Source organism: Castor canadensis, chromosome 12, assembly GCF_047511655.1.
Source record: "Castor canadensis chromosome 12, mCasCan1.hap1v2, whole genome shotgun sequence".
NCBI lineage: Eukaryota > Metazoa > Chordata > Mammalia > Rodentia > Castoridae > Castor > Castor canadensis.
In genome coordinates, this window is record NC_133397.1 from 115168903 (window position 1) to 115191666 (window position 22764).

Below are 22764 nucleotides of genomic sequence, written 5' to 3' on the forward strand. Positions count from 1 at the left end.
CAGCATTAAATGACTAACTCAGATCTGCTGTGCCTTTGAAAGTGTCTCTTATCTCTTCTCTCCACACTAAGCAATCCCATCCTCATAACCACTTCTAATGGACCATGTACATTTAATTATAGTTGCCAAAAGATCAACCAAATAACCAAGTTTGTTGGCAGTAACCTTAATTTAATATAGATCTTGAAATATGGTAGGCTCCCACTAAAGGTTAGTTTCAATTCCCTAAACACATCAGCACTTTGTTTATTGCGGTCCTGGGGTTTGAACTCAGGGCTTTGCACTTGCGAGGGAGGCACGCTACTGCTTGAGCCACACCTCCCACCCAACACTTCTAAATAGAGGAGTAAACTGCCATATATGTGTGTCTTTACATCTCTGATAAGAAGGGCAATGGGAAAATGTCTAAATACAATCAGACCTAGAAATACCCTGCTTCTATCTTTAAAAACAGCTCTCGCTAAACCTTGGTCATGAAACATGGTATCAGGAGGAAGCACTTATCTGTACTGCACGGATACTCAAACTGGGACGTTAGAATTCTCAAAACTGAAAAACAAGAAGCCAGGCATAGTGGTGCATGGCTATAATACAAGTACTCAGGAGGCGGAAGCAGAAGAATAATGAGTTTGAGGCCAGCCTGGGCAGCATAGTCAGACCGTGTCATTTCTCTCTTTGCTAAACATTCCATCAAAAAAAGAAAGAAAGAAAAAGAAAAAAGAAAAACAAGCCACGCATGGTGACATGTTTCTGTAGTCCCAGTCACTGGGGAGGCTGAGGTAGGAGGATCACTTGAGCCCAGGAGTTCAAGACCAGAATGGGTAGCATAGTGAGACCCTATCTCAAAAAAAAAAGAAAAGAAAAAAACCAGGTGCCGGTGCTCCTACCTGTAATCCTAGCTACTCAGGAGGTAGAAATCAGGAGGATCAGTCAAAGCCAGCCTGGGCAAATAGTTTGCGAGTGAGACCCTATCTCAAAAATAAAAACCTTCACAAAAGGGCTGGTGGAGTAGTTTAAGGTATAGGCCTTGAGTTCAAGAAAAAAAAAGGAAAATGAGGAAAAACATTAATTAATGAAATATCTGGTATAGGGCCAGGCCACTGAATATTCAAAGATGCTTTATTTATTTATTCAATTATTTTGCAGTACTGGGAATGGAACCCAGGGTCTCATGCATGCTAGGCAAACACTCAAGCACTGAGCTATCTCCCTAGCCTCAAAGAAGCTTTTTGCAATGCATAATATCTGGTCACCTCATCAACACTATTCAAACCCATCAGAATATCTACTCGATGCCTTCATTTAGATCAGGCTCTGGTTTTCACTGCTTCCAGAATATTCTGGAATGTTCCCTCATGACAGTCACTCTGACTTGCCAATGCTACAGGGGTTTCACTCTTTTTCCATACCAGTCTTCAGGGTCACTGCTGAAGGGGACCTGCTGGATCCGGCGTCATTACTTGCTGAAACAGAAATGAGGTACTCGGTTCCACACTGCAGGGGACTGATGCTACAGGAGCTGAACATTGTGCTACAACTCTGCTGGGAGGAGTTGCTCAAGGCCATCACAGTGTAATTGAAAGCTCCTTCTGTCAGGGTCCACGAAACAGATGCCTTCAGAGCCCCGCTGTCAAAAGACACTTGAAGGTTGCCAGGGGCACGAGGACCTATGGTTGTTGAGAAACAATCAATATTTTGCAGTAACCTCAAGAACCCAAGCAAGATTTAGCTTGTGATGTTGAGGACCCCAATAGTTGGATAAGTCTAACTGTTCAAAGTGTAAAATTGAAAAAAAAAGCTTAAAACTAGGAGTTAGGGGACCTGGGCACTGATAACATCTCAGTTGACCATGCAAATTAGTCATTAGCTATGTAACCCTGGCTGTGTTATTTCATCTTTTTTATTTATTTTTTTTCCTCATCTGTAAAATGAACATAAGATCAGAGTTTAACACATATATGTGATTAAAAAAATGTATTCTCAATGCATGAATACAATATTTAACAAGTGGATAAAGAATAAAATCTGATTATAAATATGAAGAACAGAGTCATATGAGTGTTATTACATGTAGGCCAAGCCTTTTGTCTATTTTTTAATAGTTTTATTATATTTTGAGTTAGTATACATTCTTTTCTCTGTTTTAATTGGTGAACCTAAATCCTTCTTGGGTTGGGGATGTAGTTCAGTGGTGAAGTGCTAGCTTAGCATGTATGAGGCCCTAGGCTCAATCACCAGCAATACACACACACACGCATCCTTTCTTCATTTTGACCCCTGCTAAGACTTTTATTGTAGTAGATTTTAGGTCATGATTGCTTCTAGAAGAGAAAACTTTCTACTCTAAATCAAAGGAAAGTACCAGGTATAGTGATCACACATGAAGGCAGTCTTTTAGTGTCTCCAAAACACTTTTCTCTTGTTCTTATAAACATGCCCCACTTTCTTTAGGGTTATTCCATTTAAAAAACTTGAGGAAAGGCAGGCATAGTGGGGCACAACTGTAATCTCAGCCCTTGAGAGGCTGAGGCAAGACGATGGCAAGTTCCAGGCCAGCCTGGGCTACATAGTAAAACCTTGTCTCAAACAACAACAAATCTTAAAAACTTGAGGAGCTGTCCTCCTGAGTTGAGGAGGAGAGAATTGACTTCAGTTCTCCTTGGAATTTGTGCAAATTCTAGCAGTCCTTAGAAAACTGCTTGGATAGCTGGTGAGCAGACAGCATTCCTTGGAACAAATCTGGGTGCACAGAGAAGGAGGCCGTGTTGAGGACAAAGGGACCCAACTCATTCTCAGCAAGGCAGGCACCTGGCATGTTTCCCTTAGAGGCCATCTTGACAGGCCTTTTCCTCTACTGCGTGGTCAGCTTTTCTACAGAAATGGGTCTGTTTTGGGGTAGTCCTGGGTTGAAGGCTGGTGGGGGTGGGGTACAGCCTGCAGTGTTTTAAGACAACCAACTTTTCCCACAAGGGGCCTAGGAGAACTTTGGAAAATAAGCAGAATACTGGGAGGCTACTATGAGTTGAATTGGGTCATTCCAAAATTTATATGTTGAAGACCTAACCCTTAGGACTCTGAGAATGTGACCTTATTTGGAGATAGGGTCATGGCAGATGTAATTAGTTAAGATGAGATCATTAGGGTGGACTCTAATCCAACACCACCCAAGTCTTTATAAAAAAGAAGAAATTTGGACACTGATAATGTCACATGGAAAATGCCATGTGAACATGAAGATGGCCTCCTGCAGGCCAAGGAGAAAGGCCTTAACTGAGCCTTCTCCACAGCCCTCAGGGGGAAACCAACCTGGATTTTATAATCAGCCTCTGCTGCTGTGAAACAATGAATTTCTATTGTTTAAGTTACCCTGTCTGTGGCACTTTGTCACAGCTGCCCTAGAAATCTAGTACAGAGAATAAATCCCAACTCTCTCACACTTTTAAAACATGGGGAAGCAAATGAAGGGGAAAGGTTCAAGAAACCAGATGGCCTCCAGCCAGGTGCTCCCTCCTGTGCCACACTGCCTGAGTGCCTTCTGTCAGAGCTCCTGTCACACAGCAAGGTAAAGACTGATTGGCACATCCCTGGACACAATTAGTTCCTTGAGTGTAGGGATCATGCTTTCATTTCATTTTGTATTCCATCAGCTAATCTCCGCCCAGAGGGGAGAGAGAGAAGGAAGGAAAGGGAAAGGGAGGGGAAGGGAGGAGAAGGAAGAGGAGGGGAGAAAAGGTGAGGCTAGGAAAAGGCTGGGGAGACTGGTTTGTCACAGATAACCTGACTCACCTAGTCCATCAACAATCACCTTGAAGCTACTTACTATGGTTTCTCTCTATACAAAGTATCATAAAAGACAAGCCTTTTCTTCCTGCATTTTGGCCTTGTCCCATAGACAATGAGACTTTCATTCCTCTCCAAACTTAGAGAAAGTTGAAGAGAATATTTCTGGTTTCTTCCCACCCTTTCCTGTACCCCCCAACACCCTCAAGGGTCAAATCTCTATTCTGGTTAACATAGTTGGTGAAAGCTTGGCATTTATGTAGGTCATGTTGCCTGTGGACTACTTACAAGGAGAAGAAAAAATTCTCATTCTCTCTGTCTCTGCCTCTCCCTCTTTTTCTCTCTCTCCTCCCCTGTTCCCCCTCATTCTAGCAGCTCAATTTGGACTTCCAGTTATCCTGCTGTAGAGTCCCTATTCAGGGAGTTCCCAAGGTGGAAATGGTAAGAGCACACACACACACACACACACACACACACACACACACACACACACACACACCCCACAGCCCAGCTTTGTCAGCCTGCAAGTGGCCCCATGTTGGCCTGAAGCCTTGGGGAAATATGTCTCAAACACTGACTCCCACCAAAGCACAAAGCACCAGGGCAGCAGGAACTCGGTCACGTTTGCTGCTGAGTCCTGGAACAATGCTGGCTCCAAGTTGGCACACATTCACTAAATGTCTGTGGAATAAATGAGTTTCTGTTTGGCCCAGTTTTTTCTATTTAGACTCATAGCTTGAGCCCAGGAAGAGACAAGGGGACGACTGGTAAACCTAACACGACCAGGAATGGACACGGAGTGATTGGTGACACTGAAGAATCATCTCCTTGTGAGGCATGGAAGGTGCATCTGCATGTGAGTTAGATATGGGGGGGAGGGGGGCTCTGCGTATTCCTGGCAGAATGTCTTTATCCACACTGCAAGCATTTAAAATGCTGAGAAGGAAAGCACTATAAATAACTTCATAATAAGTTTAAACAGCCCCTGCCAGCTGCTCTCTCCACTTATCATTCCACATTGCCCCTGATGGCTGCAGCATGCAACCCTCCCATTAATCAAAGATGAAATGAAGGCTGAGCTCCAAAGTCCTTACTTGTTCTCTGATTGCAGGTGGAGTCATCCCCAGGGATTCCGTTGGCATTCCATGCATAGGCCTTTATCGTGTAGAGAGTCCCAGCATCTAAACAGCTGAAGGTCAAGGACGTGTTTGTAGTATTCTCTTTCCAGATTCTACCCATGCCATTAGCTTGCATGACGGACACAGAAAATCCAACCGCCATGTATACAGCTTCCCATCGCACAAGGATGGAGTCTGGACTCGGAGAGCGTACTTCTAGAATTGGTGCAGCCAGCACTAAAAAGACAAAACAAAATCATGGTCATACCTGGAATCTTAGCTACTCAGGAGGCAGAGATAAGGAGGATCAAGGTTCGAAGCCTTGAAAAACCCTATCTCAAAAGAAAACCCATCACAAAAAAGGGCTGGTGGAGTGGCTCAAGGTGTAGGCCCTGAGTTCAAGCCCCAGTACTGCAAAAAAAAAAAAAAAAAAAGTCTAATGCATTTGTTACAGAAGTCCAATAGAGGCTTATCCAAATTATTGAGGAATGTGTAGATTGTAGTACATTATCCATATTATAAAATAATGAATTATATAATAATTATTCGTTGGGGGTAGAGGCATGACTCAAGAGATAGAGCACCTGCCTAACAAGTGCAAAGTCCTGAATTCAAACCCCAGTATTGCCAAAAATTTTTTTTAATTACTTGCTTTATAAAAGGATTCATGGCAGGGGTTCAGTAAATGATTGTTATTTGCTGCCTAGGAACGTAGCTCAGTGGTAGAGTGCTTACTAGACATGCGGGAGGCCCTGGGTTCAATCTCCAATATGACAAAAAATAAAAAAAGAAAGAAAGAAAAAAAGCTATTTAAGTGTGTATTAATCATAAATGTGACAAAGAAATGGGCACATCACTTTAACTGGAAGTTGGTCAGCAGTTAGATGAAATGATGGTTTATACTACTTTAATGTGCACATAACTTCTTTGGTTTTTGGCAGTGCTGGGGTGTGAACCCAGGGCCTCACACACGCCAAGTAAATGCTCTACCACCGGGCTATACACCCAGGCCTGCACATAACTCTCAGCAATGTACCAGGTACAACTTCATCCAATCAATTTAAGTAATGCTGATGAGTAACTCCAAGTTTTTTTTTTTGGGGGGGGGGTGAGAATGAGGTTTGAACTCAGGGCTTCATGTGTGCAAAGTAAGCACTCTACTGCTTAAGCCATACCTCCAGCCCTCCAAATATTTTTATTTGTTGACCTCTAGGCCATTTTTCTCACTGTACAGCAAAATCCCTTCCATGTGTTCCGTATTTGGCATAACAAAAAAAGAAATCCCTTTTCAAAGATTTAAAAGCAGGAATGCTTTTAAAGATACTCAGAAACAGGCCTAAATTTTCCAAGCAAAGCACCTGGCATTTACATGTCACCCACCTCCTCCACTTACAGCTGAGGTGCCACAAAACGTCATTCGGTGGCTTTCACTTCTAGGCTCTGAATCGTAGCATTCACAGGCCACCAAACTACATTGTGCATTTGCAGCACCGTTGGAACTGATTCAGGTCATAGGCAAACTCTCAACAGAGGAAGGCTACCTGTCTTTGCCTGTGTTGGAGGTGATGCCTGGCTTCTCCCAGCAGCGCTGATGGATCTGATGGTAATTTGGTATAGGGTTGCAGCCTTCAGGCCTGTCACGGTGCCTGGGGAATTGGCCACCATGGTCTCAATGACTGTCTCCCCGTCTTCGGCTGAGAGCAGGTAACCGGTGGCCCCTGGCACTGTAACCCACTCCACAGTGATACTATTGCTGAGTTTTGAATACGCCTGATCAATAGTGGGTATTTCAGGAGCTGAAAGAGATTTTTGCAGTTGTACATTACCTCAGACACCCTGCAAGGATTACATCTTTTGTCACTTCCTCCTCAGACTACACCATTCTGATGCCCTCCTTCACAGATAAACTTTGCCCCCATTTTCTAGATCAAAAAAAGGCAAAGAAAGGCACAGCTGCTCTCCAGAAGAAAAGACAAAGAAAGGCACAGCTGCTGTCCAGAAGACAGCTGGAAGCTCAAACCCTCCCTCAGGCACAGGATTTCAGAGGTTTTCCCTAGTTGCCTGGGGGACAGTTATACTTTTTGCGCTTGTAAGAGTTAAGTAAGAGTTGGAAGTGATTGTAGGAAAGAGTGCTGAGAGGAGGGAGAGAGTAACAGAGGGGTTTTATTCCAGTTTATTTATTCTAGTTTGGCATTTTGTGAATTCCCCAGTCTGCTTTGTCATTGATGTCCCCTCCCTGCCCCCAAACTGGCTGTGCTGCTTCCAGATGAACACCCCTCCATCCCACCTCCCCAGGTGGCTTATTTACTCTCTCGTGCACATTTTCTAATGGCATTTAATGGGGGAGGAAAGAGAACCTAGCCCTTTGGTTTAACTGCTCCACAGTCCTTTCTTATTATCACAGCAGAACAATTTTTGGGTTCTTCTACAGAAAATAAAAATAAACTTTCTCTCTCCTTTCCCTAGCAAAACATCTGCATCAGTATTAAGAATGCAGTTCTGCAGTTCCCACCTGGGTCCTGGCTATGGTCTGCCGTGAGGATATGAATGCTTACCTCATGACACACAAGGCATTCCTATGCTTAGTGAATGGAGTGGAAGGTATAGGATGGCTATAGACTTACCACTAACATCCACAGACATAAATGTCCCAGATGTCACAGATCCAAGTGGAAGAAAAGGTCAAGTGAGCATAGTTGGGTTTTAAATGTGAAACTGGCCTTTTATGTTTATTGTACTCCATTTGCTGGGCAAAATCACTATATGCCAGATTTGAAACTAAAGGGCAAGCCAGGTCTGGTGGTGCATGCCTGTAATCCAGCACTTGGAGACGAGATGATTTCAAGTGCAAAGGTCATCTAGGCTATATATTGAGTTCCAGGTCAACCTGGGCTGTCTCAAAAAACAACAAAAAACAAGACTGGAGGGCTTGGCTCAAGTGGTAAATGCCCTGCCTAGCAAGTGCAAAGCAAGTGCAAACCCCATTACCACCAGAAAAAGAAAAGAAAGAAAGAAAACAAATGCACAGAACTATAGGGCCAAGTAAAGGGCAAGGAAGAAGAGGAGCAAGCACAGATGAGTGACCCCCAGCTTTCCCTGGTGTGCATGATGCAGTCACCTTCTCTTTCTGCACCAATAACCCAGAGAGTCAGACATAACCATACTGCAAAAATGAACAGTCTCCACTATGCAATGGCCAGATATTTCTGGAACATCACCCACAACTGTCTCTGTTGCCACTGAAAGAAAATCATGGTGGTCATGTATGCTAGAGGAAGATGCAGGCCTATCAGCCATCTGCCAGAGGAAGCTGAGTCTGCAGGAAGGGGCTGTGTCCCCTCGGATCCCTGCATATTAGGAAGCTAGAATAGGGGTTCCCTCTTTCATCCTGTCCCCTTACCACACCTCTCTTCTCCCCCAGTCATTTGGCTCTGGTCTAGGCTTCCTTTCTTCTTGTTTTCTGGTGTCTCTCAACCCGTTTCCTCTGTCTCAGTTTATCCTATCTCTGTGAATTGGAATTGACTCGCTTCTTGGGAAAATGACAAGCAAGCCAGCCATCAACCCAGGAAGCCTGACAGCGCATTCACAGAGTGTATCTAAAGGCCAGCATGTCACAGACATCTCCCCGCTGGCTTGTCACAGGGGCTGAGGACTCCACAAAACTTCCCCTCTCAATGAAGCTAGGAGAGGCACATATGCCACAGAGGAGTCACACAGGACCCAGTGTTAGCACAATGAAACCCAGGGCTGAGTGGTGGACAGACAGCACAGGATTTGAACACTGGAACTCTAGGCTTGAGCCCTGGCTCTGCTCCTTACTTGTGTGTGGGAATTAGTGCAAGATATTGAACCTCTTCTGATCTCACTTTTCTTTGAGAAACGTGGAATATTATGGAATATTAATATCTATAGTATGGGATTTACTTTGAAATGCAAAATACCTATAATTTAGAGATATTATTAAGATTAAATGAAATAGTGTATGTAAGCGTCCTTTGGAAGCAGCTGCATGTGTGTTTGTGTGTGTGTGCGTGTGTGTGTGTGAGTGAGTGACAGAAAGAGAGAGTGAACACCAAAACAAGAAAGTTTGGATGGGTTTGGATAAGCCAGACCATATGGCACTGCCATGACACATGCAGTGACAGGGGACAGTGAGATTCTGGGGATGCTGAGCCAGTAAAGGCTGGAGAGAGACCACTGACCTATCTTTCAGTTGGCTCTCAGCTGGCTCTGACCAACACCAGCTATGAAAACAAATCAACATTTCTCAAGTACTTCTCTGAGCAAGATGAGAAGCAGGGTCACAAGGCTTGGTAGAGTAGTGGGGGAGTTATGGGGTGACAGATGGTCTGAGTGGGAGAATTCAAGTGTGTCTGTCTGTGGCTTGATATAAAGAGCAAGTGAGGCCTGGCACCGGTTGTTTATACCTGTAATTCTAGCTCCTTGAGAGACTGAGAGTAGGAAGGTTGTGGTTTAAAACCAGCAAATAGTTCCTGAGACCCCATCTCCAAAACAACCAGAGAAAAATAGGCTGGAGGTATGGCTCAAGTGGTAGAATGCCTGCGTGGCAAGTGGAAAACCCTGAGTTCAAACTCCAGTCCCATCAAAAAAAAAAAAAAAAAGGAGCAAGGAGGTCACCAGCTGCTCTAGTCTGAGCAAGTCTGAGTGCCCAGGCCTGGTGTGGCAGAATGAGAGGTGGGAATATTTGTTAGGTGGGAGACACAGATTGATAGATAAGGCAGGTGTTATGCCAGGTCTCAGCAGACCCTCAGGGAACAGAAGAAAAAAAGCAGACAATGGAAGGAAGATGGAGAAAGAGTTTGGACAAGGGGAGTGAGGATGGAAGGGCAAAAAGAGAAGAGGGTTCTGAGGAACAGACAGACCTTATCAGTACTTGTCATTTTTATTACAGCTTTGAAAAAACACAGGTGACAGCTATTCTTTAGAATAAGGGACCTGGGGCTAGTCTAGCTGTGATGGGCCAGTAGTGTTTTGGTTTGGTTTGGTTTTTGGTGCTGGGGATCGTACCCAGGGCCTCACACAGGCTAAACAAACACTTTACTGCTGAGCTGTGTCCCCAGCTAAACAATGCAGTGAAATGATATCATTTAATAATGATGATATTACTCTTATCATTATTAAAGTCTGGGGAAGACTAACGGAGATTTTTTTTTTGGTGGTACTGGGCTTGATCTCAGGGTCTCATAGTTGCTAAGAAGGAACTCTACCACTTGAGCCATTCCGACAACCCTGGGGAAGGCTGATGGAAATGATGAAAGTTTCACATCCTCCTCCACCCCCTCCATATGAGAGAGACAGGGAGAGGGAGGAGAGAAAGGGAGGGGAGAGGAGAGGAGGGGTTGAGGAGAAAAGAGAGAGCGCTGAGACACTTGAGTGATAAGTCAGCCTCCATAAAGTATCAATGATTCCTACTCCTTACTTCTCTCTGTCTAGAACACTTAATGGATTAATGAAAGATAAGACTTTATTCCCTAGATGTGTATCCAACCACTCTCATTAGTCAAAAATGAAACACTTTGATTTTCAGCATCTGTGCATTCTACCAACTCAGAGATCTAAACTAGCTCAGAGGCCCCAGAAGCCAGACACAGATAAATAACCCAGGCTACAGACCACAGAAAATACTTTCTCTCTCTCTCTCTCTCCTCATAGACCCATGCTTACTAGGTAGGCACTGTACCACTTGAGCCACTCTGCCAGCACTCTTATAGCTTTCTACACAATCCTTAGGGTCTTTCAAGGATAAGATAAGTAAATAAGAATAAAGCAGGAAATAATTATTTTTAAAGTCAACCGTATATGCATGGGTTTTATGAACTTTTATGACTCATCCATATATCCAAATCAATTTAAAATTATCTTCCTTTTTCTGTGGTGTAGACAAAATAATGCAAATTGCTCTGGTTATGTTGAATCCCTGTGAGAGTTTATTTTTGAGGTAGTTGACATTATATGGTTCCTATATATAATCTAAGTCCCATTAAACATACATTTCCATCCCAGGAATTCAGATTTCTGTGTAAGTACCGTGCTAACAGATTGCACCGCTGGAGCTCCAAGAATTTAGATTCCTGTACATATGAGCCAGGAGAACCTTCTAGAGAAATTATTTTTGCCCTCAGTCATTAAATCAAGAAAAATAATGGAGTCTACTTCTGTTCCCTACATGGGGAACAGGAAATGTTTCTCCACTTTCCCCCCATTTCTCCCTACTTTATCCTGCTATACTAAAATAAAGCTTTGCTAAACCTTCAAAAAGAAAAGAAAGAAAAATGGTGATAGAATCTTTGAAAAAGAAAGCCCCTTTTCAGCTTTGAGTTACTATTGTCTATATCTTAAATATGCAATTTTAGAAGTATAAAGTTATTTTTTATTAAAGTAAGGAATCTTGACTATTTAATCAAATATAACACTCTAATTTTCTCCACTAGTTTCCCAGAAGACAAATAAGAAAAGTTCTATGAATTAGACTATTGTAAGAATGACGATCACTGCCATATTTCTCTTGTGATCAGCTGTGTAAGAGAAAATGTATGTCTGTACAACTTTACCCATTCTGATACTTGATAAGAACGTCTTGTAAGGACTTGTTTTTAAAAATGTGGCCCATTGACCAGGAACTAGAGAAAAGGTTAGATCAAGAAGAATTAACCTAGAAGGTAACACACACGCACAGGAAATTAATGTGAGTCAGCTCCCTGTATAGCTATCCTTATCTCAACTGGCAAAAACCCTTGTTCCTTCCTATTATTGCTTATACTCTCTCTACAACAAAATTAGAGATAAGGGCAATATAGTTTCTGCTGGGTATTGAGGGGGTGAGGGGGAGAGGGAGGGGTGGGGTGGGTGGTAAGGGAGGGGGTGGGGGCAGGGGGGAGAAATGACCCAAGCATTGTATGCACATATGAATAATAAAAAATAATAATAATAATAAAATGTGGCCCATTTATCTTAACAGTTTTGGTCTTCCCAGCACCTGATATAGTGGGGTCACCACCCAGTGTGAGTGCTCAGAAAAATGTCCCATTTTTTTCCTCTGGTATACCCTTTGTTTTTTGAGAGTAGCCCATGAATCAACAATATAAATTAAAATCAAATATGAGAGTGGAAAACTTGCACGTCTGAAAATTTTACCTGTTTTGGCTGAAACAACCTGAAAAAAGGAAAAATTAGAAAGTTAGAACCATAAGGAAAAACACCATTTGGGGAAATGCAAAACATAAATCTGATCCCCTTGAGCAGAGCGGTAATATTAAATGGATCACATTTTTGTACATAGAGTGAGCAATTTTCAATCCACACAGGTATTTTTCTGTATAACTCATTTCCAGCACTCAAACATACCACAAAGCCATTCCAAATAGAAGTTAGAGTTTGCAAGCAGATTGAATTACTATCTCATTTTTCCCTTTGAATTTGCCTATTCAACTGTCAGAAGCTGCTGACAGGTTTTTCAGAAATCTTTGTTCTTAAAATATAATGATAATCTTGTTTTGCTTTTCTATCATGTCCCATTAAATTTCATACACACAAACATATACCATTTTGGTATGATCCTACAGTACTTTGATTTTCATCTCTCCCACCTCCTAACCCCTCCAAAAAAAAAAAAAAAAGAGGAAGATATGAATGTGTCTCTTTTTCCCCTAAATAGTTGTAGGTAGTTGGAAAGGTGAACTCACCATTTTAAGACAGATGAGACTGAATCCAATCAAAGACAAATGTCTCTTTGGTCCTCCAGCCATCCTGTTGGGCACAGCACTCACATAGCACAAAACACAGGGGTCAGGGTCCTTTTTGGCCCCCAGGAGGGCAGCACTGAAAATCAAGGTTGTGGGATTGTGGGGCTGTGATGCTGGGAGCAGGCTCCGGAAGTCACCACTCTCAGTGTGGCGCTTACCTGTAACTAGGGGCACTTGGGAGACTGGCAGGGACAGGGATCACAGAGACAGGAAGAAAAGAGGCGAAGAAAGCCATGCCAGTCGGGCCAAGAGAGCTCCTGTAACATGGTTTCAAGATAATATGTAGAATGCACACCTTTTCTTCTTTAAAATATATTTTTTCTAAATAAAAATTTAACAACACTGTACAGAAAATATTGATATGGTGGAATGATCATTTTCAACTCAGAAATCTTGACCAGTTTCTTTTTTTGTTTGTTTGTTTTTCACCTTTATTTGATGTTGTTCTATTGTTGTTATTTCAATCCAAAGTGATCAGTTGGGAGCAACTTGCTGCAACGTTTTTAGATGTAAGCTGAAAAGGGCAGGCGCACATGCTTACACTGAGAAATATATCAAGAGAGCCTTGTTAAATTCTCACATTCTGCAATTCTCATACCTCACTTGTTTAGACTCTTAATAATAATTAGTATCTAACCTAAGCTCTGTAATATTTAATTCTTAAAATAAACAAGTACAATAAACATTACTGACTTGTCTGAAATTGCACCTGTATTACAGTAGTTGATTTGGGATTAAAATTCATCAGTCTGACCTCTGCTTCCAATCAAGATAGGGTGCAAGGCACTGAATTTACCCTCCTTTACGTTAAGATTTATTATAAAGCAACAATAATTAAGACAGGGTAGGTCTAGAGGCGTGACTCAAGCGGTAGAGAGCCTGCCTAGCAAGGACAAAGCCCTGAGTTCCAACCCCAGTTCCACAAAAAATAAATAGATAAATAAATAACTCAAGCCAGGTGTTGTAGCACACACCTGTAGACCTAGCTACCCAGAAGGTGGGAAGATCACATGAGCCCAGGATTTTAACACAAGCTCAAAAAAAAAAAATTAACAAAAACGCATCATAGACCTAAATATACCATCAGAAATTATAAGTCATGTGCCTGTGGCTCACGCTTGTAATCCTAGCTACTGAAGAGGTGGAGATCAGGAGGATTGAGGTTTGAAGCCAGCCTGGACAAATAGTTTCCCAGACCCTATCTCAAAAAAAGAAGCCATCACAAAAAAAGTTTTGGTGGAGTGGCTCAAGATGTAGGCCCTGCGTTCAAATCCCAAACCTCAAAAAAACAAACAAAAAAAAGAAACTATAAAATATCTAGAAGAAAATCTTTGTGACCTTGAGTTAGGCAAAGTTTTCCTAGGTACAACATGGAAGGCAGGACCATTTTAATAATGAATAAATTGAATTTCATAAAAATCAAGAAGTTCTGAGCTGTTAAGGAAAAGACAAGTCACAGACTGGAGGAAAATATTAAAAATCTATTTAAAAAGGGATTGTATCATGTGTGTGTGTGTGTGTGTGTGTGTGTGTGTGTGTGTGTGTGTGTTATTCTCAAAACCCAATAATAAGAAAATAACTGAATAGCACCAGGCCTGGTGGTGAAGTCCTATAATTCCAGCACTCCTGAGGCAGAGGCAGGGGGATAGAGAGTTAGAAGCCAGCATGGGGTACCTCAAAAAACCTAATCTCAAAAAACCAAGGGCTGGGGATGTAGCTCTCAGTGACAGAGTGCTTACCTAGCATTCAAAGGCCCTGGGTTTGGTCCTAAAGTTAGAAAGACTACACCAAGTGTAGGCACAGATGTGGAGCAGCTGGGAATGTAAAATAGTACGATCATTTTGGAAAGCAATTTTTCTGTTTCTGAAAAAGTTGAACACATACCTATGATATGATCCAATCATTTTGCTCCTAGGTGTTTACCAAGAAAGGAAAGCATATGTCCATATAAAAACACGCATAAATATTCACAATGGTAATATTTTTAATAATCCTCGAACTCTAGGAAAACCAAATATTCATCATCCAAGGTGAATGGTAAACTAATGAAATTCTTCTCAGAAAAAAGAATGAAGTATTATATAGAAGATAGCATGAATGAATCTGAAAATAATTATATTGAATGAAAGAAGCCAGGCCAAGAGAAGAGAGAAGAAAGAGAGGGAGAAAGGAAGGAAGGAAGGAAGGAAAGAAGGAAGGAAAGAAAAGAGGGAGGAAAAAGAAAAAACTGTTACAAGAAAGAAAGAAATTTACATAAATGGATTAAGCCAGTTGTATTGTTTTCTCTCCTTTTTGGTGGTGGAGTGGAACTGGGGGTCAACTCAGGGCTTCTAGCTTGCAACATTCTTTTCTTTTTCTTTCCTTTCTTCATTTTTTCCTTCCCTCCCTCCCTCCCTCCCTCCCTCTTTTCCTTCCTTCCTTCTTTCTTTTTTCCTTCCTTCCTTTTCTTTTCTTTGTGTACATTTCACTGAAAAGATTTTATTGGTCTTTTGGATAGAAATGCGAATTTATTTGCCAGGAAGGATGATCCCATCATACTTCTGCTGGAACCAGCACATAGCCTCCTCTTTGCTGATCCTGTGTTTGGCCCCAGTGCAGCCTGTCCTGCGCTTCTTGTCTGCCACGCTGCAACCTGACCTACCCGTTACCACATAGAAGTCCAGGCCATAGATACCAATGCTTGGGTTGTATTTGATGCCCAGATCGATGTGTTCCTGGATCCCAAAACCAAAGTTTCCAGTATCTGAGAATTTGTTTTTCCTTAATTCATATTCCTGCACCTTTAAACCTTTCTCCAGGATTTCTTCTGCCTTGGCCCCACGGACCATGCAGTGGACAGCAATCTTTTCATTTCTCTTGATGCCAAAGGATCTCACAGTGTACCTGGCCTGTGAGCTGCTCCAACACCTTGGCTTGCCCAGGTCAGTCTGTCTCCACTCTCCCCAACACAGATGTTGAGCAGAGCTTGCAGATGCAAAGTTCCTGCATGGGGTTCTCTTTTTTCACCTTGATCCTGTGCCATGATGGAGACAGGAAGAGCTCTTTCTTTCTCTCCCTCCCTCTCTCCCTCCCTCCCTTCCTTCCTTCCTTCTTTCTTCCTAAGAGTTTAGCAAAGTTTATTGGGGGAACTAAAAGTGAAAGGATTTTTATTGGGGAAGTAGAAAAGTGTAAGCCAAAGCAGGGAACTCCTTCAAGGAGAAGGGGACCCAGCAATTGGTAGTCCCTGTACATTTCTTTTTAAAAGTAGAAAGTAAATCAAGGTTGCCAGCAAAGGGTGAGAAGAAGGGATAACAGCAAGGCACTGGTGGCTCACGCCTGTGATCCTAACTCTTTAGGAAGCTGATCAGGGGGATTGAAGTTTGAGGCCAGCCCAACAAAATAGTTCACAAGACCCCATGTCCGAAATGACCACAACAAACCAGACTGGAGGTATGGCTCAAGTGGTAGAGCACCTGCTTTGCAAGCAGAAAGCCCTGAGTTCAAATTCCAGTCCCACCAAAAAAAAACAAAACAAAACAAAAAAACAAAAAACCAGAAAGGATTGCAAAAGTATGAGGAGAAAATGTAGGGATGGAGGATGTGTTCATTATCTGAATCCTGCTGGTGGTTTCACAAATGTACACATAGGTAAAAACATTGTTTATACCTTAAATGTGTGTAACTTATTTTCTGTGAGTCGTACCAAAATAAACTTGTTTTTTAAAACTCAGTCTAACTTCAGGACTGGGGATGTAGCTCAGTGGTTAAGTGTTTGCCTAGCAGGCACGAGGTCCTGGTTCAATCCCCAGAACTGCAAAAAATAAAATAAAATAAAGGGAAAATAAAAATTAGTCTAACTCCAAAACTCTAAGCTCCTTCTACTTACCCATTCTGTCTTCTGTGAGCTAGTATGAATTCAAGACATTTTTGTTTCTCTATTCGACAAATAAATATTAAGTACCTAAGCATACCAGGAGCTATTCTGGACTCTGGATTACAATCAAATCAGAGCCTGGAATTCTTAAGTACAAGCTCTAGTAGAGAAAGTCCAAAATAAGCAGCTATAGAACTCAAATCTATCAGGTTGCTGCTCAGAGTTATGAAGAAAACAGAGCAGAGTAACAGGAGAGCATAGAGTAACAGGAGAGGATAGAGTAACAGGAGAGGATAGAGTAACAGGAGAGGATAGAGAAGAAGTTCATATACAGAAGTCAGAGAAGACCTCTCTGGGAACCAGATGCATGAACACAGGCCCAAGCAAAGGCAGGGAGGGAGTCCTTTGGAAATCTAGGAAAAGAGCATACGATGCAGTGAGAAGAGGAAGGAGAAAGGCCCCCAGGAGGGAGAGAGCTTGCTTTGAACATTGTGAGCGCTCTCAATGGCTGTCAGGTGTTAGCTCAGTCTCTCTCTGACCTGTGCTTGGCTGACTAGAGCATCCTTGCTCAAAGACCCACCTTCCCTGCACAGCCATATCAGTGACTCCTGGATGAAGGACTTCGGGTGCCCCTTGCCTGATTTCAGGACAACTCTAGTGGGAAGATCTGGAGGGTGCACCATGATACCCACTAGGGATGGGGTAAGGGTGATGCCAGAGATGTATCTAAGATGCAAGACTTAAGGATGTACTCACTCACATCCACCAAGAGTTCCAGAAGTAGGTAGTTTAAATCCCTCAAGTGGGTTATTGGGAGTGATGGTAAACAGGGTCACTCCTGCATCAATCCATGGTGATTTTCTTTTGGTGGGTGAAGCCATACTGGGGTATGAACTCAGGGCCTTGCACTTGCTAGGCAGGGGTTCTACCACTTGAGCCACAACCCCCAGCAAGACCCATGTGTTTTACCTGTTTAGGAGACAGCACTATGTACTGCTCATGGACTTAGGGTACCTACTGTGTCCTGAAGGATGGAACCCTATACGTGCATGCATTCTCTCCAGTGGTGCTTCTCCTGCACCCTCAATGGGTCACTGTTGAGGATAATGGTGGCGAATGTAGAGAGACACCAGTTAGCATCATTGTCTTTTCCCTGGTCAAGTTCAGTCATTTGCGTGCAGGCAGAGAGTAGGCTAAGTTGAGTCTGACTGGTACAGGGGTAGTACCGGTCAAATATGCTGGAGAGAGCCCACAAAAAGGGCTTGAGGATGTTTACCAGGAAGGGATTTATAGTACTGGACATTGGAGCTAAGTTATGGAAGCAAGGAAGGGAGGCTTGTAACGCCTTATTGTGGTAGAGGCTGATGTGTCTGTAACAGAGTGTGATGTTGGTGGAGGCATTAGACTGAGGAACCCTGGGGTCAAAGGATTGTTGGACAAGACAGTAGTGGAAGTAAGCAGGAAGTAGGAAATGGTGATTAGGCAGTACATAGGATGTTCCAATGGGAACTGTGGAGAAGTTTCAATTATCAAAAATGGTACCATAGGTAAGGTGAGGTGACAGCTGAGGTAAGGTGAAGGAAAAACGATCACTGGAGTAGGGAAGGTTAAAAAAAAAAAAAAAAGAGAGGCCTGAGCATTGGGAAGATTGTTCAATGAACACTGAAATCATTAATAGTTATGGCAGCAGGGGGCTTGCAGAGCAGTTCAAAGCACAAGACTCTGAGTTCAAATCCCAGTACCACCTAAAACATTTTTTTTATTTGTTTGGGGCGTGGCTCAAGTGGTAGAGCGAGCACCTGTCTACCAAGCACAAGGCCTTGAGTTCAAACTCCAATACCACACCCCCCCACATACATAAATAAATAATAAATAAATAAAAGGACAGAATAAAAAAAACGATGGCAGCAGGGTTGGGAGTATAGCTCAGTGGTAGAGAGGTTTCCTGGCATGCACAAGGCCCAATATTTGACTCCTAGCACTGCTAAATAAACAAACAAAGAATTATGGCAGCCAGGTGTGGTGGTACACATCTGTGATCCCATCACACAGCAGATGCAGGTGGGAGGATTACGAGTTAGAGGCCAACCTGAGCTACACAGTGATTCCCTGTGTCCAAAAACCAAAAATTAAAAGAAAACAAAAGAATTATGGTAGAAGTATTGAGGAAAGAGCCACTGAACCATGTGTCAGTCAGCTTTCCATTACTGTCACAAGATTCCTGAGAGAATCACCTCAAAAAGAGGAAAGGTTTATTTTGGCTTACTTTCTGAGAGGTGTCAGTTCATGGCTTCTTGGTCCTGTTCCCTTTAGGCCTGTACAGAGGTGGGATATTCCGGCAGGGTGCATGGTGGAGTAAGCTGCCTGCCTCATGGCAGATGGGAAGGGAAAGATGGGAAGAAGCCGAGGTCCCCAAGCCCATTTAAGGGCACACCCCCAATGACCTAACATCCTCCCACAAGGCCTCACCTCCTAAAACTTCCACAAGTAGACTCCCAGTAGACTACAGGGTGGAACAAAGCCCTACTGGCCTTTGGGGAACATTGGAGATCTGAACTATAGCAAGCTGCCTGTTAAACTTTCTAAGTGTTAAATACAAGGGGAGTCTTCCAAGCCATGTGGAGGATATGAACAATTGAGGGACAGTGTATAGTGTGATGTGACAACACAAACTTTAAAGGAGACAAGCCCGGGCAAAAAAGTTCACAAGACCCCATCTCAATCCATAGCTGGGTGTGGTGGTGCATGCCTGTCATCCCAACTACAGCAAGAAAAGTAAGATAGGAGGATTGTGGTCCAGGTTAATCTGGGCAAAAAGTGAGATACCATCTCCAAAATAATCAGAGCCAAAGGACCTGGAGATGTGGAGAAGTGGTAGAGCACCTGTCTAGCAAACAGTGAAACCCTGAGTTCAAGCTCCAGTATTGCCAAATAATAATATAAAAAAAGTGTTATTGCTAAACAGTTCCACTGGGAAGCAGGGTTATAACTCAATTGTTTTTGTGGTACGAATGAAGCTTTATAGCTGTGAATTACTAAAATTATCAGCTGCCTAAACTTCTCCTTTCAGGAAGGGGATTCTGCAAAACAGTAAATACATGAATTTAGGACCTGAGGAAATGGACCTAAGATGACCAAGAGTGAGCCTATTTAAACATTATCACTGTGCTGATGGAGTAACATTAGGGAAATTAAGATTAACCGACAATACAGGAGTTGAGGATTTAGCTCGGTGGTAGAATGCTTGTCTAGCAAGTGTGAGGCCTTGGGTTTGATCTCCACCCCAAACACCCCCAAATCAATCAGTAATAATACAAAGACAGAGAGACAGAGATGGAGGAAAACTAGATGTGACTGCAGCCAATCTTGTAGCTTTGGGGAGGAAGGCAGCAAATTAGGCAGGCGCCCTTGGCTCATGCCTGTAATCCTAGCTACTCAGGAGGCAGACATCAGAAAGATCGTGGTTCCAAGCCAGCCCCGGGAAAACAGTTCCCAAGACCTGATCATGAAAAAACCCATCACAAAAGAGGACTGGTGGAGCGGCTCAAGTGAGCCTAGCGAGTGTGAGGCTCTGGGTTCAAATCCCAGTACCACAAAAAAAAAAGGCAGCAAACTGAGGAATGTTTTGCTTGGTCTATGTGAAGTGACAATGAATATGGAGGTGGAGTAGGAGACTTAGCCTAGTTAAGACTTGAAATAAACCAGGCACTAGCTACTCGGAAGGCAGAAATGAGTAGGATCACAGTTCCAAGCCAGCCCAGGCAAATAGTTCCTTGAGACTCTATCTTGAAAATACCCAGCACAAAACAGGGCTGGTGGAGTGGCTCAAGTGAGCCTAGCAAGTGTGAGGCTCTGGGTTCAAACTTCAGTATACCCCTCCTCCCAAAAAAAAAAAAAACACACACACACAAAAAGAAATCTGTTGAAGCCACCTTAGGGGGAATGGGGTGGAAGAATGGAGGGGATGAATCAGATTGGGGTATAATACATCTATATGTGTAAATGACACAATGAAACCCCTGTACAACAAGAATATACTAATAAATCCTCCTCAGCGTCTAATAAAAAATTTTTTAAAGATTTGAAATAGCACTTATGAATTGTAGGGGATATGAATTGTTTAAGTGCGGGGAATATAGGTCAGAGGTTGAGCATGTGCTTAGCATGCATGAGGAACTAGATTTGATCCCCAGGACACACACACACACACTCTATTTATTTGGTAGCACTGGGGGTTTAACTCAAGGCCTTACATGCTTGCTAGTCAGGGACTCTACCATTTCAGCCACTCTGCCAGTCGGCACACAAAATTTGTTTAGGATATGGTTTACTGGGAAACTGGCAGTGAGTCTTACAAGCTTGCTGGAAGCTCCTGTCACTTATTCAATGAGATGCCACTGAATTTGCTGCACTGAGTGGCTGCTACTCAGTGCAGAAGACAGGACAGGAAGCAGAAGCTCCTTCCTTCTGTAGCATCCCTCCAGCATCCCCTAATGACAGTGTCATGCCGGGTGGCAAAGCTTCAAAACCACAAAGCAGGGCCATGAATTCGGTGTCAAGAAATAAATTATCTGGCATGTTCACAAACTAGGAACTGTTCTTGCACAAGGCTTGGCAAACTCACTTCCCAGAACAGGGGTCAGATACGGAATACTTTGTTTAGGAAGACTGATTCAACTAGTACTTGATACCCTTTCTTGAGCTGGGGATGGGTGGCTCACACCTGTAATTCTAGTTCAAGAGGCAGAGATAAGGACAACAGTTCAAGGCCAGCCTGGGCAAAAAGTGAGACCCTCTATCAAAAATAACCAACACAAAGAGTGGCTCAAGTGGTAGAACACCTGCCTTAGCAAGCTTGAGGTCCCGAGTACAAACCCCAGTACCACCAAAAAAGAAAAGAGGCTTGGGGCATGGCTCAAGTGCTTGCCTAGCACTCACACGGCCCAAAGAGACTGGTATTTTGCCAGGAAAATGAAATGCAGAGGAAAAACCAGTAGTTGAAGCCATATGCCAGGGAGCTTTTTAAAATAATGGATGTTAGTTCTAAGAAAGAAAGGAAATGAAAGGACTGAAAGTAAAAAGCAGGGGTAAGGCTGGCAGAGTGGCTCAAGCAGTAAGAGCACCTGCCTAGCAAGTGTGAAGCCCTGAGTTCAAAGACCCTCTCCCTACCAAAAATAAATAAATAAATGTCCTCTCTTGGTACTGTTGGAAATCCAAAACACTGGTGACTTATTTCAGATGTAAGGGGGTCGGGGTTGATAAAATCTGTTGGGAGTCAACCAATTCCACTGACCCAAGAAATAGTTCAGCTTCAGAACGGCCAGAAGAGCCAAGGAAAACCAACTTGCAGATTGGTGGACTTTAGGTAACTGCAGATAGGGGAGGCTTATGTGAGCCTTTTTTCAGTCCTTCTGACAAAACTCTCATGGCTTGCATGCCTTGTGGGATGCATAAAGGTGAGCTGTTTCACTTGAACAAGTGCAACTTTCATTTTAGCTGAAATAGGCTGAAATAGCACTCCCCACACACGTCTGGATACACTTAGCCTGTGTGGTGCTGTACAGATCATGATTATGTAATAGCAGGAACTCTGACTACCAATGCTGAGATAGAATAAAGGATTTTAAGGTAGGTATGATGCTAACATTTCTTGGTTGTACCCAGGCTGTGATGCCCCCTACAGTAATGTTGACAGACGATACTAAAATGAAAAATTTAATCTCAGGGATATTTGCAGAGCACTGCGGGATCTCATACATGGAAATGACACAGGATTTCAGAGAATGTCAGCAACTGTTTCCTTCCCCATAAAATCAGCTCCACTTAGAGGTGTAACTGGGCTGGGTTGGAGCTCTGTGCTAAGAATGCTTGAGCACTTGCCTGGCATGATTCCCAGAGAACAAAAAAGAAAAAAACACTTAGAGCAACTGAGAAACTAAACCAGGCTACATTATAAATTGAGCATAAAGATGGACATGTTATACTGAAATTTTAAGTGATGATACACTAGCCCATTACAAGCTGAACATTAAAAATGAGATACAATGGCTGGGCACATGGCTCATACCTTTAATCCTAGCTACTAGGGAAGATGTCAGATCAGTTTGAGGACAGCATGGGCAGAGTTTGCAAGACCCCATCTCAACTAGTAAAAGCTGGTTGTGGTAGAACATGTGTCACCCCATCTACACAGTAAGTGTAAACAGGATCACAATCCAGGCTGGTGCAGGCATACACACAACATCCTACT

The 22764-nt window shown here is 42.9% G+C and overlaps 1 protein-coding gene and 1 pseudogene across 1 annotated transcript in view; both read right to left on the minus strand.

Annotated features, from left to right (window-relative positions):
- Nucleotides 1-12957, minus strand: part of Fndc7 (fibronectin type III domain containing 7) — a 29006-nt gene extending 16049 nt beyond the window's left edge. Inside the window, exons 1-5 of the mRNA XM_020161377.2 lie at nt 12602-12957; nt 12054-12072; nt 6440-6694; nt 4875-5135; nt 1410-1667 (exon numbers count right to left, since the gene is read on the minus strand). Of these exons, the coding sequence (XP_020016966.2) occupies nt 1410-1667; nt 4875-5135; nt 6440-6694; nt 12054-12072; nt 12602-12664 (856 nt within the window). The 5' untranslated portion in view covers nt 12665-12957. The remainder of the gene's footprint in view (nt 1-1409; nt 1668-4874; nt 5136-6439; nt 6695-12053; nt 12073-12601) is intronic.
- Nucleotides 12958-15131: 2174 nt separating this feature from the next.
- LOC109684815 (large ribosomal subunit protein uL5-like) lies at nt 15132-15649 on the minus strand (annotated as a pseudogene).
- Between the last annotated feature and the right edge of the window lie 7115 nt (nt 15650-22764).